This window comes from Megalops cyprinoides, chromosome 15 (genome assembly GCF_013368585.1).
Source record: "Megalops cyprinoides isolate fMegCyp1 chromosome 15, fMegCyp1.pri, whole genome shotgun sequence".
In the NCBI taxonomy this organism is placed as follows: Eukaryota; Metazoa; Chordata; class Actinopteri; order Elopiformes; family Megalopidae; genus Megalops; species Megalops cyprinoides.
Genome location: NC_050597.1, coordinates 26,478,366 through 26,493,768, shown reverse-complemented (window position 1 = coordinate 26,493,768; position 15,403 = coordinate 26,478,366). Strand labels below are relative to the sequence as shown.

The 15,403-nt window shown below is 39.3% G+C and overlaps 1 protein-coding gene across 1 annotated transcript in view; it reads right to left on the bottom strand.

Moving 5' to 3' along the window:
* atp6v1ba (ATPase, H+ transporting, lysosomal, V1 subunit B, member a) overlaps window positions 1–15,403 on the bottom strand; it is a 50,859-nt gene extending 35,456 nt beyond the window's left edge. The window contains exon 1 of the mRNA XM_036546816.1: window positions 15,192–15,403. Coding sequence (XP_036402709.1) covers window positions 15,192–15,300 — 109 coding nt within the window. The 5' untranslated portion in view covers window positions 15,301–15,403. The remainder of the gene's footprint in view (window positions 1–15,191) is intronic.

Here is a 15,403-nt window from a genome sequence, read left to right as displayed (position 1 = left end):
AAGCTGGGAATGCTAATTGCCCAATCCCAAATCTGGACCTGGTGTACCTTTCTTTAGCTATTATCAAAAGGCGGCGGACCAGCCAGGAGCCCATTCATCCATTTTACTGCATGGATTTTCTGCCTGAAAATAATATTGCTTTCTTTGAAACCACAACAAATTCAGATATTATTCAAACAATTAAAACTAAGATTTTTTTAATAAGCGTTGGCTAATTATATAAAAAAAAATTCTAGAAACACGCAGTAAGAAGGCTGCTCCTCTCCTGGGAGAGGATTTGTAGTTCACTGGCATGCAATGCACAGGCGTCCCCAATTACAGCTGGCAGGACGCTGCAGCAAGGATGAGAAGAGTCCTGGAAGAATCGTCTGCTCGGGGGAAAAACACTGTCTAAACAAAAGCTATCTAAAGTTAGAAACCAATTTAAAACCTGGATAGCTGCAGGTGAAAGTTATTTTTGAAATGACCAAGAAAAAAAAAAAAGAATGGTAAAAATAGCTTGCTGTACTGTTTAAAAAGATAGTATGTGGACACAGGGGACTGCAGAAAGCTCAGAATCACAATGTCTCAAGGGAAACTGAGGATGATTCAACATTAACCAGCTATCTGATCATGCACTTTTAAACTCAGAGTAGTATAGTAAAACATAATCTATACACTAGATTAGTTTCTTAGTTTATTTGGCACAGTTCATGCACAACACATTAGCTGCACCAGATTTAGCTATATGGCTAATTTGCATCTGCAGTCCCTGGGCAAGAAGGAAGAAAGTTCATTGAGTAAAATTCTGTAATCATTTAACAGGAAAATAAGGTGACCCCCTACATTAAAACTCTGGAAAAAAAAAATAATACACAAATTATTTTTACATAAACATATGCCCATGGCCTGTGCCAAATATTGAGCATTCACTGCATGTTTTCAATAGCTTGAGGAAAAATAAAGTCCTCCAGTTTTCATATTTTGTAGTTTTGCCATCAGGGGTTAACAACATGCAAGGGCAAATCTGCAAAATGGAGGCTGCCTTTTGTTGACATATTCTTCTTTTCAAAATATCCAAGGATTAGAAATTATTTCAAATATTCTACACAGATTGTTTGTTTATATTTCTGGAATGCAGTCATTGACATAAATGTCATTATTGAAATTTAGCATTCAAAAAAAGACTACCATGTGTTAAGGTCAATTACCTCACTCTACTGCAACCCACTTTCAAGGACACTCCTCTTAACATTAAGACATGATTCTTTCTAAACCCGCACTCAGCAGTTATTTAAAAAAATACTTTTTTAGATACTTATCTTTCCTTTATAATTTCATCACTTTTAAAAACTAATAAAAAAAACGAATGTCTCTGATAAAGATGTTTCAATGGCAATAATATTGAATATGGACAAAAAAGGTTATGACAAAAAAAAAATAGCTGAAAGCAGCTGAAAGCCTTCATAATAGAAAGGACAGACCACCAACAGTCAAACTATAGAATTATAGCATATCAAAGCAGAGTACATTCTTTTTTACAGTTTTGGAGACTTCAATAGAGACAGCTGGTCGAGTAAACTGAAGTTTAAGGGTTTGGCTTTTCTCAAAGCACCCACTCCATTTTCACTGGTTCAGACAGTAATCTTGGTGCCATTCACCATCTTGTTTCCCGACTCCCTCCATTGAAGCGAAAAGACTGATCTCATGGAGATACTCATAACTTCACAAACTTTTACACCTAAATCAAAGATGGAGGTCTATGGAGGAGAGAAAATGCAATGGGGTAAAAGCCAAAACAGTTTGTTAGAGAAGCAAATAATAAACAGGCCTAACAGTATCTGCAGGGAGAAGCCTGACAGTGCTTGAAAAAGTGACCAATTGTTGAAATTTCAATGTTAGCTCAGTTTCAGCAACCAGACTGGATACACCATGGCGACCAACCTGAATCCAGTGAAAATGTTCCACTGGAACTTGTATCTACCATTTCTTAACTTTGAGTTAGGAGCAGTATTTTGGTGGTTGTTCTTGTTTGAATAAGACAGTCAAATCTTTAGCGACATGTCTACATCATAAAAATGTATAATCACATCACTAGCCCACATTTAAGGTGAGAAGATAAACCCGTTCTGGAATCAGCACTGGGTTACCATTTTTGGATGAAAACATTTGTGGAAAGGCAATGCACTGTAGTGCTCTTTTTCTCCTAGCAACCAAAAAGGTGTACGTAGCGATTTGTTTCCATCTTGTCATTACGGATTCCGCCCTAGACAATCATTATCCAGGCTGAAAAACTAAGCGATACCATGTAAAATGTAATTAAGATTTTTCTCCAGTTGTCTGCTGAGGGCACCACCGGAGCTTCCCTATTCAAACAGTTTAATTAAAAAATTGACTTTTTTTATTCCTGTTTGACTGAATCAGCAAGATGCAAAATTGCAAAATTTGCTGGTCCCAATCTGTATTGGCTTCCCTCAAATTCACTGAGAATGAAAAGGGGTAGGGGTAGCTTTGCAAGGCTTTTTACCATGACAAAAAAAATATGGTTGCCAAAAATGATAATAAAAAGGATAACATTTTCATTTCTGTACTCATTTCAACTGCAAAATGTGATGTAATCAGGTCATCGTATCATAAGAGTATTATGGTTAGGCCTGTCAACAGAATTGTCAATTTTGTTTGCTAAATTATTTCATACAGTATGAACTGTTGTGTCAGTTGTACAGCTACCTTGCAACCAAAGTATATTTATCATTTCACCTCATCTTTCACCTCTGGATTAAACACATAGCTGGCCACACATTAGAGCCCAATACCATTTATATATCACTCTTACTACAACATAACCAAATCTGCCTATTGTCACTAGTTCGATGGCTAACTGCTCTCTCTCTTCCATTTTAAACCATGTTCCTCAAAACTAAACAAACATGGCAGAGCTGGGTCACAAGTCTGCACACAGACACATGCAGAATTTTAATGGAATGGTGGTAACTTTTGTACTTGCATGCCAGGTTTCTCAAGAATGGAGAGTTTTGGTAGCACTTGCTAAGAGCTGCAGGAGTGCAGTTCGCTGTAGCTCTCTGCCGTTGCTTTCACATGAAGATCATGCGTCACGCCTTACACTGACTGCGAGTTCAGCTCAAACAGCGGCTGAATAAACGCGCTCTTCGGAACAGAACAAGGCGAGAATTCACACCTGGGTTTCAACTGAAGAATGCTGAGACAACCGCAAATTTTTGATACACGACCGTGACCTTACTGAAAATCGTAAGTGTTGGCTGATCAAAACAAATGTCACAGATGCAATGGGGCTTTTTATATTTTGATAAATGTTATCAGACTAGTTTTCATATGTGTGAAGACAGCCTGTTATTACAGCACAGAACACCCATTTTAACCCAACAATGTAGCCATGAGAAAACAGGCACAAAAAGTAAAGACACATTTTAAACCGTTCTACCAGTAAAGCCAAACACTCTGAAAGCCGTATATGGAATCCACTCTGTAACTATGAATATTCTCATATGGTGTCTTGAAGGCCAGCTAAAGACTATCATGGAAATTTCTGTGGCGACCACAATGGATTGTATGTTATGTAGTTCCAGTGACCAAGAATGAAGACATAAACGGTCACTCACTGTGCAGTTGTCGAAAATAGTTTTGTATTTTTAGGTTAATGCGTTTGTGAGAAAAATCAAAAACAAGGGTTTCGGTACCCTTGTTTGTAGCACAACAGAAACAGATTATACCATTTCTTGACATTTCACATTGGTAACGAACGCATGTGCAAAGAAAAGCACCGTTTTAGCAAAACTGGTCACTATGGTCTATCAGTGGACTGTTACCTGCTCATACATATTCAAAGCTGGCCACATAATCTGCAGACAAAGACCAATGATTCCAAGTCGGCGGAACAAACTTCGTTCCACCAGGGATAGGGGAGCATAGGTCAGCCAGGTTCCCCTCGTCGCTCTGCTTTCGGCACCGTGGAGCTTGTTTGGGTGTTTAAAATTTACTCAGATAGCATGAGGAGGATGCATCTATCATCTACCTACCAGTGGCGTTTGTCTCCCAGTAGGGTGGAAATTTGAAGTCCGCGAACAACAGGATAAAAATGCAAAAAAAAAAAAAATGCAAACACCTTGCCTACTGAGGTATGTGGGAGTCAGTATAGCAAATTTGAAGTACAATATTGACAATGGAATACTGATTATATCACTAATTTGTGCAACAAATTAAGAGTTTTATGCTCCGTGTTATTCTTTATTGTGCTGAAATATTCACGTTAGTATCCAATAAATCCAGGTTCCAAGTCCTTGAACAAGACGTCCTGAGACTAAACCATAATATGCAACTGTACTTGGAGACACAATTTATAGGGATTTGTGGATGTGATGTCGGATTTCTTCCAGAAAACAAATGTTATTTTAAAATCTGATAGAAAGTAGACTACACATGCAAAGTGAAGTCTAATATTGCCCCATTTTGCAACGGCGTTGTTTGTGTCTGCAAATTATGTGGCCAGCTTTGAACCCAGGCTGTAGGGCTCAGTCTGTACTAGAAACAAACTCATTGACTGTCTGAGCCTCACAGGAGTCACACTCGACTATGATTTTTTCCCCATTGTATGTCTACATCAGAATCGTACAGCTGGCACATCCACTTGGAGTTGGTTTTCGGGTACTGATGGATTTCTTCTTTAGTTCTATCACTTGACTATAATGGTGCACAACCTTTTTTTTTTTTTAAAGCTGTCTAAAAACATCTGATAGTGGAAAAGCTTTTCTATAACAGTTTGCGGAGACCTCACTTGAGCACAAACCACAGCACCCTAAAATGACTGCGCTTGAAAACTGATACGCTGATTTGCTTTCGTCACCTACAGTTAATGAGATACCACAACAGACCTAGAAAAGAAATGGCCATTGTTATGTAGTAGCTTTGCCATGACCATAAAGGAGATGGAATCATTAGTGGATTCAACAGAAATGCGAAAATGCTGTGTAAAAAGCCTAAAATAATTACCACGTTGAAAAAGAAGAAAAGGGCTCTCGGACAGACTACAGAAAGACCTTGCAGACCTCAATCAAACTAACCTTCAACAGCCGCCTGTGTTGGATTTTAAAAAAATGGACAAAAACTGAAATACCACAGAGGAAACCAATTATGGAAAACACTGGATTCTATGGCACAAGGACAATCTAGTAATATTATTTTAAATTTATATTTATATGTATATATATATATATATATATATATATATATATATATACATATATATATATATATTTCTTTACACATATGGAATCATTTACACCATGATCTCACCACCTCAACTTTCGAAATATATTTTTAGGAAAACATAATATACAAAATTTAAGTAAAAATGTATGTCTTTTTCCCCCTGACACGCTGATGTAAGGTCACCCAGGTAGGGCGTTTCGTTACGTTTAGTGTCCTGTTGGGGAGGGGGGTGGCAATAGCCCACATTCATAAGATGCAGACGAGCCCTTCAACAAGTATAACATAGGCATAGGAAACAACACAGCGCTACAAAACAAACCCGCGACCACAGATTTAAAAACACGTGCCTCTGTGGGCTTGACTGATGTGGGGGGGGGGGGGGTGACAGGCGGGTGTGGAGACAAAATAAATGGTCCCTAAAACGCCTGAGTGCCCACGAACGAGATGAGGGAAGTCCCCAAAATCATGGCATCTTTTATCGCCCCCCCACCCCCCAACTCTTTTAATAGTGATGACGCCCCCATCGAGAGGAGCCTTTAGACTGAATGAGATGCTTTTAACCCCGCAGGTAGACGGCCGCAATATGTAAAGAGGACTCCCCACCTGAATGCATTGATTGTCGCGGATGCAATCAGGCTCGGCCAGCGGGCAAATTGGCCAGCAGGGCGCAGATGCTAATCCATTGGGCGGCGGCGAGGGGGCCGGCGGGATGAGGCACAGCGGGGGAGAAGCTGGTTAACCCCACCACCTCTCCGAAAACGGTGACCGGGCTGATAAGACACGTCTCTGTGCTTTAGTGGGTATTGTTCAAACAAGCCTTGTGCTCTACAGCAATGATTTCCAGCACAGGGTAATTAGATCAAGGAAAATCACAGTGGTGTTGGCATTGTACTTGAAGTAAAATGTAAACCACAGCAACTGCTCAATCCGGCATTTGGTATTTATTAACAAAAATACAAATACCGAATTACTGAAAGCCTAACAGAGCCTAACAGTCCAACAGAGACAAGATCCTTAATATCAATGAAGACGGGCTCACATGCCTCAGCCTTTATTTTCCCACTGGCAGTTAGGTAAACATACTATACTGATACAATGGAGCAAATCAAGATAGACGGAACTATAAGCAGGTGATGAGGTCAACTGCCATGTAGCATTGTACCTTTCAGCAAAGTACTGAACCTTAATTACTCAAGCAGATTTAAACTGTAAAGGCAGAAAATAATCAGTGGCCCCTAACTCAGAATTCTCAAAGGTATGTTGAGAGCATTGAGCACATTTTTTTTTTTTTTTTTGCAGCCAGGCTCTCTCACTACACACAAGTGTATCTCAGTATGTTATACAGTGTTTAAATGCATTCAAATTTAAGATCAACGTGACCCTGCAAAATGTTTTTCTCCCAAATCATAACAGCGCCAAGAAAAGAGCCCAAAAAAAGCTAAATAATGCTAACATTTAAAAAAAAAAAAAAAAGACGCTCAATTTGCTAGCCTTCAGAATACGCAAACAAGGCTAACAAACATTTTGTTGTTCCTAGTTGTGCCAGTCAAAACTCACAGACCTGACACAAGCAACTATATTCTTCTTCCTTCAATGGTCTGGGCCAAACGTGTTAAAAAGAGAAACAGCTGACAAAATCTTGTGTCTCACATTTTCTTTTCAGTCAAAAGGCCACTTAAATCACATACCAGGATCCCACAGTGAAGGAGGAAGCCTCTGTTTCCATGAAGTCCATTTCCACAGAGTAGACTCCCATAAAGACACACCGAAATGTTTATTTTACTGCCACTGTCAAACTAATTTTGATTCAATAATTAGTGTCAGGGCTGTTAACATGAAACGTTTAAGAAATGAGATTTGTCATAAACATAACACATTGACATCTACAGATTGTTTATTATAACAGCATCATTATTACTTTTTGTTTCTTCACAAAATGTGTTGCTTTGACTTCCATCAATTTTCAGTGTCTGGTTGCAAATAAAACAATGCGTTGCCATCAACTGGGTTAATTGCTATTGTTGCAAATGACATGAAAAAGACAATGCACTAACATCTGAGTGAAAGACTGGGACTTCATTGTATTAACCCTGCAATTCTTTATTCATGTACATTTCTTTTCAATGAAACAGAAAACTTTCCACTTTAACTTCACCAGAGAATATTATTGCTTTACAGAGTGAAAAGCAACATGATGCTAAAATGTTCTGTTTATTCTATAGTCCCCAAGGTTTCTTTGTGTTCTGTGGTTGGAAATTTAGGTGAAGCCCCCCCCCCCACAATTGTTTGTTTTCTGATATAAGAAACTTGAACTGACTGCATCTTACAGCTCTAATGACCACAGGGCAAGGGGCACAGTACTCTGACCTTTTAACTACTTGATTTCATCAAGATTGATGAAACGGTTTCATCAAGATTCCATCAAGAGCCCTTTAAGACGGCATGATGTCGTCACCTGCGCTAGGTGTGAAAGAGCAGGTAAACTCAGGTTTTGCATGCGGTTTCAGCCAACACGACTACAAATGTAGTGTGATGTACTGTGTAAACTATTGTGTAAAAGAGGACATCAAGAATTCTGTTTTGTGTTAAGACAGGAAAAAAAGACTTTCATCAATGCTGAAATCTGCCGAAGACCACTCTTGCAGGATGACTGATCACTCCTCAAACACAAGTTAATTTCCTATATCTTAGGTTTTACCTTTTAAGCAGATGTAAGTCCAGAAAAAAAAACCCTGAATCAGATATGAAATTAGACATTATACAGCCTATGGTGTCACAGCTTCCTTCCTCCCTTTTTTATTTTAAATGTGGAATGGGCTTATTTGTTTTATTCAGGATTATGCTCTGTGTCCCGTCTCTGTCCGGCCAGGGATGACGGTTCCGCGGAATCTGATTAAAATGGCACACTCGCACGTGACTAAATTAGACGAGGCATTTGAAAGCAGTGCAGGGGGTGGTATAGGATGAGGCTGTACACTTGCTGCATCGCCCCTTTCTTTGCAGCATCCAACTCCTCCATTTAGTCATTTTTTTCCCCAGTTTGCTAAGAGGCTTTTAGCCCATACTTTTTCAGCACTTTCAAGAAAAGAAAAAAAAAAAAAAGCCCAACACTAGCTGTCCATCTCCTACAGGCCTATTTGAGGTGTAAATTAATGAGATGGACAGTAAGTAACATCAATCGGACATGGACAGGAGAAATGACAGTGTATGGCCATATTATAGACTATTCAATAAAGCTTCAGAGAGAGAAAAAAAAAAACAGAAATAAAATACTGAACATCAAGTAAACTTGATGAGCAACCTTGGACAGCAGAGCATGGAAATGATTAGTTTTTATGGAACCATTTCATACACGACACTTGACTAACACCACGAACAAAAGAGGGTAGAGTTATGATAAAATTTGCATTTCAAGAACAGAATCCGATAAACCCACACAACTTCCAGCAGTGGATTTCAACACTAGAGATTTCAAATACTGGACGCATAAAAAGTAATCCAAGGTTACTTGGTAGATGACAGAGACATACAATGTGATAATGTTAATCTGAAAGCTATTGTAATAGTTTCATATGGATTTTTCCTTCCTAAGGGAATGAAATGAAAAGCACTCAGACCTGTCCTGTCAGACTAATCTAAGCAATCTATGTATGTAAATCAAGAACGGTATAGCTAGAGAGCCTGTGTCCTTTAGCACCCAGGTTATCGCACATTTTCATGTCTTGGGACTAGTTAACCACCACCTGTATAGAACATACATCACTTGGCCAATTTGACTCATCTCAAACTAACTCAAGTCAAAACTACTAGGAGAGAGGTACAATCCATCTGAAATTGGACACTAGACTCAGGCTTTAGTCTACCCTCATTCAAGTAGACAGACATATGAAAAAGCTTGAGAAACAATTAGAATGTCAGATGGCCCTGAATGATTATAACGGATAAATGCAAACTTAGTCAAATTGATGTTACCGGTTTACGTTTGCAGGTGAGGCAAGAATGAGCCATGTTCACAGCATCAGGTCACGGTTTCAAATGAGAAACTGGTATCCGCTTCTGCATATGGCAAAGACATTTAAAACATATTCAATAACCAATAGCCAAGTGATCTGATATCCAATAATCTATTATCCCTAATTTTAGACATTAATGTGTCTAAAACTAAAGAGATGACAACAGATTTTAGGAAATATCCTACAGTCACCCCTCCGGTAGTGATCAATGACCAGTTAGTTAGTGCAGCATTATAAATATCTTGGCACTGAAATTGATCACAAACTGACCTTTGAGCGTCAGATGGGTGCTGTGTCTAGAAAAGCCCATCAGAGTAGTATGTATTTTTATCTCAAGCTTCGAAGCTTTAATGTTGACAATATTTTTATGAAAACATTTTATTCTTGTTTTATTGAATCTGTCTTCACATTCTCCTTTGTCAGCTGGTACGGGTCACTTAATCTCAAAAATAGAAACAGATTGCAGGGTATCTTCAAAGTGTGCAGAAAAATTGCAGGTACAACCCTAAAAGAGTTACCTAATCTGTACAAAGTCAAGACTTTGAAGAAGGCCCAGTCAATCCTGGCTAACCCTATCCACCCCTTGTTCAAGGAGTTCAAGTTACTTCCGTCTGGCCGCAGATACAAATTGCTAACATGCAGGACAAACAGATTTAGAAGCCGCCATTGGCCTTCTAAATATCTCAATGTGATTTTTATGTTGTAGTCATCATCCTTTACAGTGGGGGTTTTTTTTGTTATTTTTTATTCTTGTGTTTATTGTTTTTTTATTATTGTTCATCTGATGTTGTGTGGATACTGCTGGCTGTACAACGAATTGCCTCTCGGGTAAAATAAAGATATCCTTGATCCTTGATCCCTTAGATTTGCATGGTATAGAAGCCTTAGTGGACTACGTAGAGGAGTGAAGGACTGGATGACTCGCCAAATAGGTGGTATAATTTATCAACAATTACAAATCTTAAGATTACTGAATTGTGTGTCGTCTTTAAATTTTAAGTTACTTATCACTTCAGGAACAACCATGTTCAGAAAAGTCTAGTGAACAGGTCTCATTAAATCAATTACTGATCAACAAAGGTGTTCCTCCATAAAAAATAAATTCCTCTCTTCATACATGTGATTCTCACCTTTGATTATGACAGCTTTGTGAATTGATGGGTGGGTGTGGCTTCATGAACTGCTTACTGGGTTCAGCCATCATGTGTATAAGCTGGCCCACAGATTTGTACCAGCAAGTGCTTTGCCTTGGATGCCACAACATTTTGATTGGCTCAGATCACTCAGTGACTGACAGCTCCTCCTTAATCTGATTTATTTGTTCAAATTAGCACTTAAGTCACTAGGCCTTCGTTTCCTACAACGGTAGCTCAGGAATATTCTGTCCTGTTATCAGTGATGAAGTCCACAGCCACTATACATAATTTAAATTCTCCATTTAAATTCCACAGTTCCATATGCGTTTCTGCCGGTATTAAATCCCCTCGAAGCGGCATGCTCATGCTAGATTTTTTTTTTTTTTTTTTTTTTTTTTTTTTTTACAGGGGTTTGGGAACTACTGCTGAAGAAAGACATTATGGAAATTTCATTATGTTGAAACACTCACAGCAGTCACTTCTTTTAAAAGTCAAACTTGCCAATCACCTGATGTGTGGCTGAACCAGAAAGTATCACATCCCTGTTCCTTACTGGCAGTAACAAAGACCACACACACACACACACACACACACACACACAAAACTGTGTCCTCTATACCCTGCTAGACTGAAGTGTGCACCTTTCCCTAAAATTACAGTTTGTTGTCCTGTCTGCCTCTTCAATATAATGTCACTGGGCCACTTCAGGGTCCTTGAGGGTTTGAGGAGAGTTTGAAGGGAACACTTCTAATATGGTTCTTTTAAATGTGTACAATCAAGGGGTCTCTCAGGGAAAAATGAAGTATGATGACAAATTTCATGCAGAAAAAGGTTTTTACAGGCTTGAACAGTACATAGAGTCCATATAAAATCAAACAGGACAATGCACCATATATGCAAATGATGATATTTGGCTAAAGAAACAAACACATTCTTACTTAACTGCACTAAACTGGATCACAAGCAGTGAACAATTAAACGCCTTACCTGTTAACCCAAAGCTATTACCCAAATATGGCATAGTAAACATGAAGCTCCTTCCATGTTGGGCCCAGGACAACTGCATGTCTATCAGAAAGATGTCAGCAAATTTCTAGGTGCATCACTCCAGAGGAAAACCTCTCCCTTTGCCAGTTTGACTGGCACATCATCAATACAGGAATCATAGCTCATTCAAGGGTATTGCAATAATCAGTGCATTTTTTCATGCGAGGGTTCCCAGTAAGTCAAGGCACTTGACACAAAAAGAAATATCTCAAGTTTTTGTTTTAATCATAAAGTGTGGTGGGCATTCTCTCACCTCGAATCTTTCAGGACAAAAGCAATAGCTAAATCAACATATAGGTACAATGACAGAGTATCCAAGGTGTGTTCTTTTTTTTAAGAGAAAGAGAAGAGCCAGTTCTTAAAAAAACATATAAAGATCAAGTCTTTTGATATCCAAGAAATTACTTGAGTTATTCATTGGCTACGTATAGCAAAATGACAGCCGAAGCACATGTCCTCTCCTGAGGGGCGTTCGTGAAGAGAGGAGCCGTGCCCTTGTGACAGGGCCCTCAAAGGCCTCACATCTACCAGAGGGCTTCTCTCTCCTGAAGTGGAAAACTCTTAATAGACACAAAGGCCTGTACGCAAGAAATAATGAAATGAGGAAGAATGCTATGCTTGTAAGCATTACACAGAACAGATGATGGGAAATATTTTTCAGCCCGTGCTGAGACAGAGGGATGATTAAGGATGTCACGACCCGCTGAGTCCTCACGTTTGCATCCTGCTGCTTTTCTTGGGGTCGGTCAGATTTGTAACTGAAGAGAGAAAATGCTTCACTTGGACGTACGCATACTTTTGAAGTTGCCGAGACGGTAAATACGCTGTGCTCAATGTTTAAAAATTTTAGGGAAATTTACTCACGATGACCCTGCCCGACCCCCGGGCCGACTGCATTACCAGCAGTGGCTAACACCTGTATGATGCTGCTCATTCAGAGCCAGCACTTCTGCTGACATGGCTATGAAGGCAGCGCTTATTGTGCCACAGCTATTTATTTATTTATCAATTTATTTCATACTGCACAGCCCTATATCCCAGGGTGTGGTTTAGAAAAGCCCATCAGGGGTACAGTTAATAAGGCGACGGGATGACAAATGAAGCTGGGTGGTGGCCAGGCCGATTTTCACACCCTCGTGAGGAATCCTGTGCCTGAAAGGCGGCTTCCTTTGCACTGCGCCACTTTTAAAATACCTCTGAAATGGAAGCAAATCACTACTCCATTAAGCGTTCCTTCAAATAATTACAAGGGATGTTCTATCCATGAGACTTTTTTTTTTTTTTTAATGCCACTATTCTTTTGGAAGGTGTTCAGGAGTGCATTAAATGTGATACGGAAAACCTCTCTAGCACATCCAGACTCAAAAGAGCAATTACGATGTATGGTGTTTAGCTAATTTCAGCTGCATTTTCGCGTGTGCATGTTGCGATCCCTAGGCGCATGTCAAAATTCCCGTCTTTTAGTGAGTGACTTCCTCTTTTTTTTTTTTTGGTAAACGGCTACTTATGAACTTGAATTGCATAATGAAGGAAAATTTCCACACACCAGTTGAGTCAGAAAAAACACTGTGCGCGTGGAACTCTGGACAGATGTTTTCCTACTATTTAGTATTACAATGAAACAGTCAAGCTGGATATTCCTTTCGACTTAAACAACTGAATATGCTCAGGAACCATATGGGTAACAGGTACCAAATTTGCATGTAAAGGGAGCTTCATGAGACAAACTTTCAGCATCGAAAAATGGATATAAAGACTAAACAAAAGCTACAGTCATCAAATATGGTCTTGATTGGTGTTGATAGGTCACATGGTACATGGTGCTGCCACCTTAGGATCTGTTCAGGTTTCAGGCAAATATGAAAATTCTTAAACTCATAAAATGCCAAGCAGTGCCTCTTTTAAGAGTGGCAAAGGTTGCCCTAATATACAAAAAATACAGGATCAGGCATCTGAAGACCATTTGGCATATCAGCCACGCTAATGTTTGTGGCTGAAATGGCCTCTTGGCCTAAACTTGTTCTTTTTTTTACTTCAGACTTTCAATATCCTTATGGGTTTTTTTTTCACCAAAATGTACAAAAAGCTTGCATATTCAAACAAATATACAACTTGATGACAACCTACATTTGATGTCCATATACACTGGACTGCTCTCTGTGAGATCCACAAAGCACACACCACCAATAGCCAGACAAATTGAATTTTTAAGCATTTCAGCCTTGCCACAGAAAACAGCATTCAGGCCATCAAATCAAGAATGTTTAAGAATACTTCAAATACTACACCATAACAGAGTCATTAGTCAGGGAGTTAAAAGCCAGAGCTTTTACGCACTCCTGAATTCTTTTAACACTTGCATATGAAATGGCATTAGATGCATTCAACATGTTGTATAGTCTAAGCTCTTTCTATCAACTCCATAAGAGCCCGAATTCCCATTTAAAACGTTATCAATAAAACTGCCCTTCACTGGAATGTATGCCTTGCGTGTTAGCTCAGTGGTTTTCAATAACAGGTTAATTATTTTCAGAGGCAACAAAACAAAATAATATAATGATCTAAAGAAATACTGGAAAATCTCGTTCATGTCGTTCCGCCAGACGTTACCACATAACGCTACCCGTGCTTTGTGGCTCTCAATTTACCAACACCGATTGGTTCCAAAGCGCCAAGAACGTATTGATTATTAATAGTACTGATACCTTACACACATCCATGCATAATTTAGTGAGACATATGAATTTTAATGAATGCAAGCTCCCCATCGACAGCGTCCGAGCCTGAGTGAATTAGTCGGGTTAAACCCCATCAGTGTCGGTGCAGATCCACTGGCTATCACGTGATATCGTCACATGAGAGCAGGATCATCATCCCATCTGTCGCTCTTTCCACTCCAATATTCTCTATTCTTAGCAGCGTCTGCAAATGAAAACGAGCTTCCTAACTCTATTATCCGAACTATTCTGTAAGGCATCAAAAATGCCTTAATCGTTTTTTGTTTTTTGTCCAGAACCTAGTTACTGTGAACACGGTAGCAACTGTTCCATCTAATTATCCAGCCGACTTGTACATTTAAGTCGCTACCTGGCTGTATATTATAAAACCATAGACGAGATTAAAGACTGTTGCGAGGCCCAGCAGAAACAGCATAGAATTGACTAAATAAATGACTAGAACATCGCTAGATGTCAAGCGACCTATCCACACAGATAGCTAGAAAGCTCACTGAAAGTAAAGTTAACTACCTGGCCAGCTAACTATACCAAAGAGTCAGTGGTAGGTTAACGTTAGCTAGCTACCTAGCTAGCAAGCTAACGTTACTTTTCAGTACCAGCATCATATTCCAGTTGCTTGCTAGTTTACTAGGTGAACGAACGAAGCAATATCAGCCAGATCTAGTCCGCTACATAGCTGACTATACGGTTAGATAACAAGGCTAGCAAACACAGGCAGTTAGGTAACATTTTCATGGTAGAGCACATCTTACATCGAAGTGTCAAGTTAGCTCATTGAAGACAGCCAGAGCTGGCTAGTATTTTCACTTTTCATATGCTTAGCTAGGTTAGCTAGCTAACTAACTAGCTAACATTAGCTGTATCCCAGGAAGCGATGTATTTATATTAGTTTGACAGCCATCTAGATAAGTATTTTGCAAGAAAATTAGCACGCTGCAGATGAATAATTCAATTAGGTAACTTGTAAACCGTCCAGCTTAGTATTTTGGATCTGTGCAAACGAAATGTGAGAGCTAGCAGCAGCTACATACTGAGCCTTGGTTGCGAGATGTAGTTTCTGGTCACAGCCTGTGCGTGCTGTCTTGCTGCAGCTTCAGGTCCGTTGAGATCCACAGGTCGATTTTCTACTAATGTCGCCATCGTCAAAATTAAATTAAATGAACGAGCTAGCTAGAGTACCCAAACGAACTGAGGCGGCTTGGCTAGCCAAGTTACAAAGTCATATGACAAACTAAACCGGAAC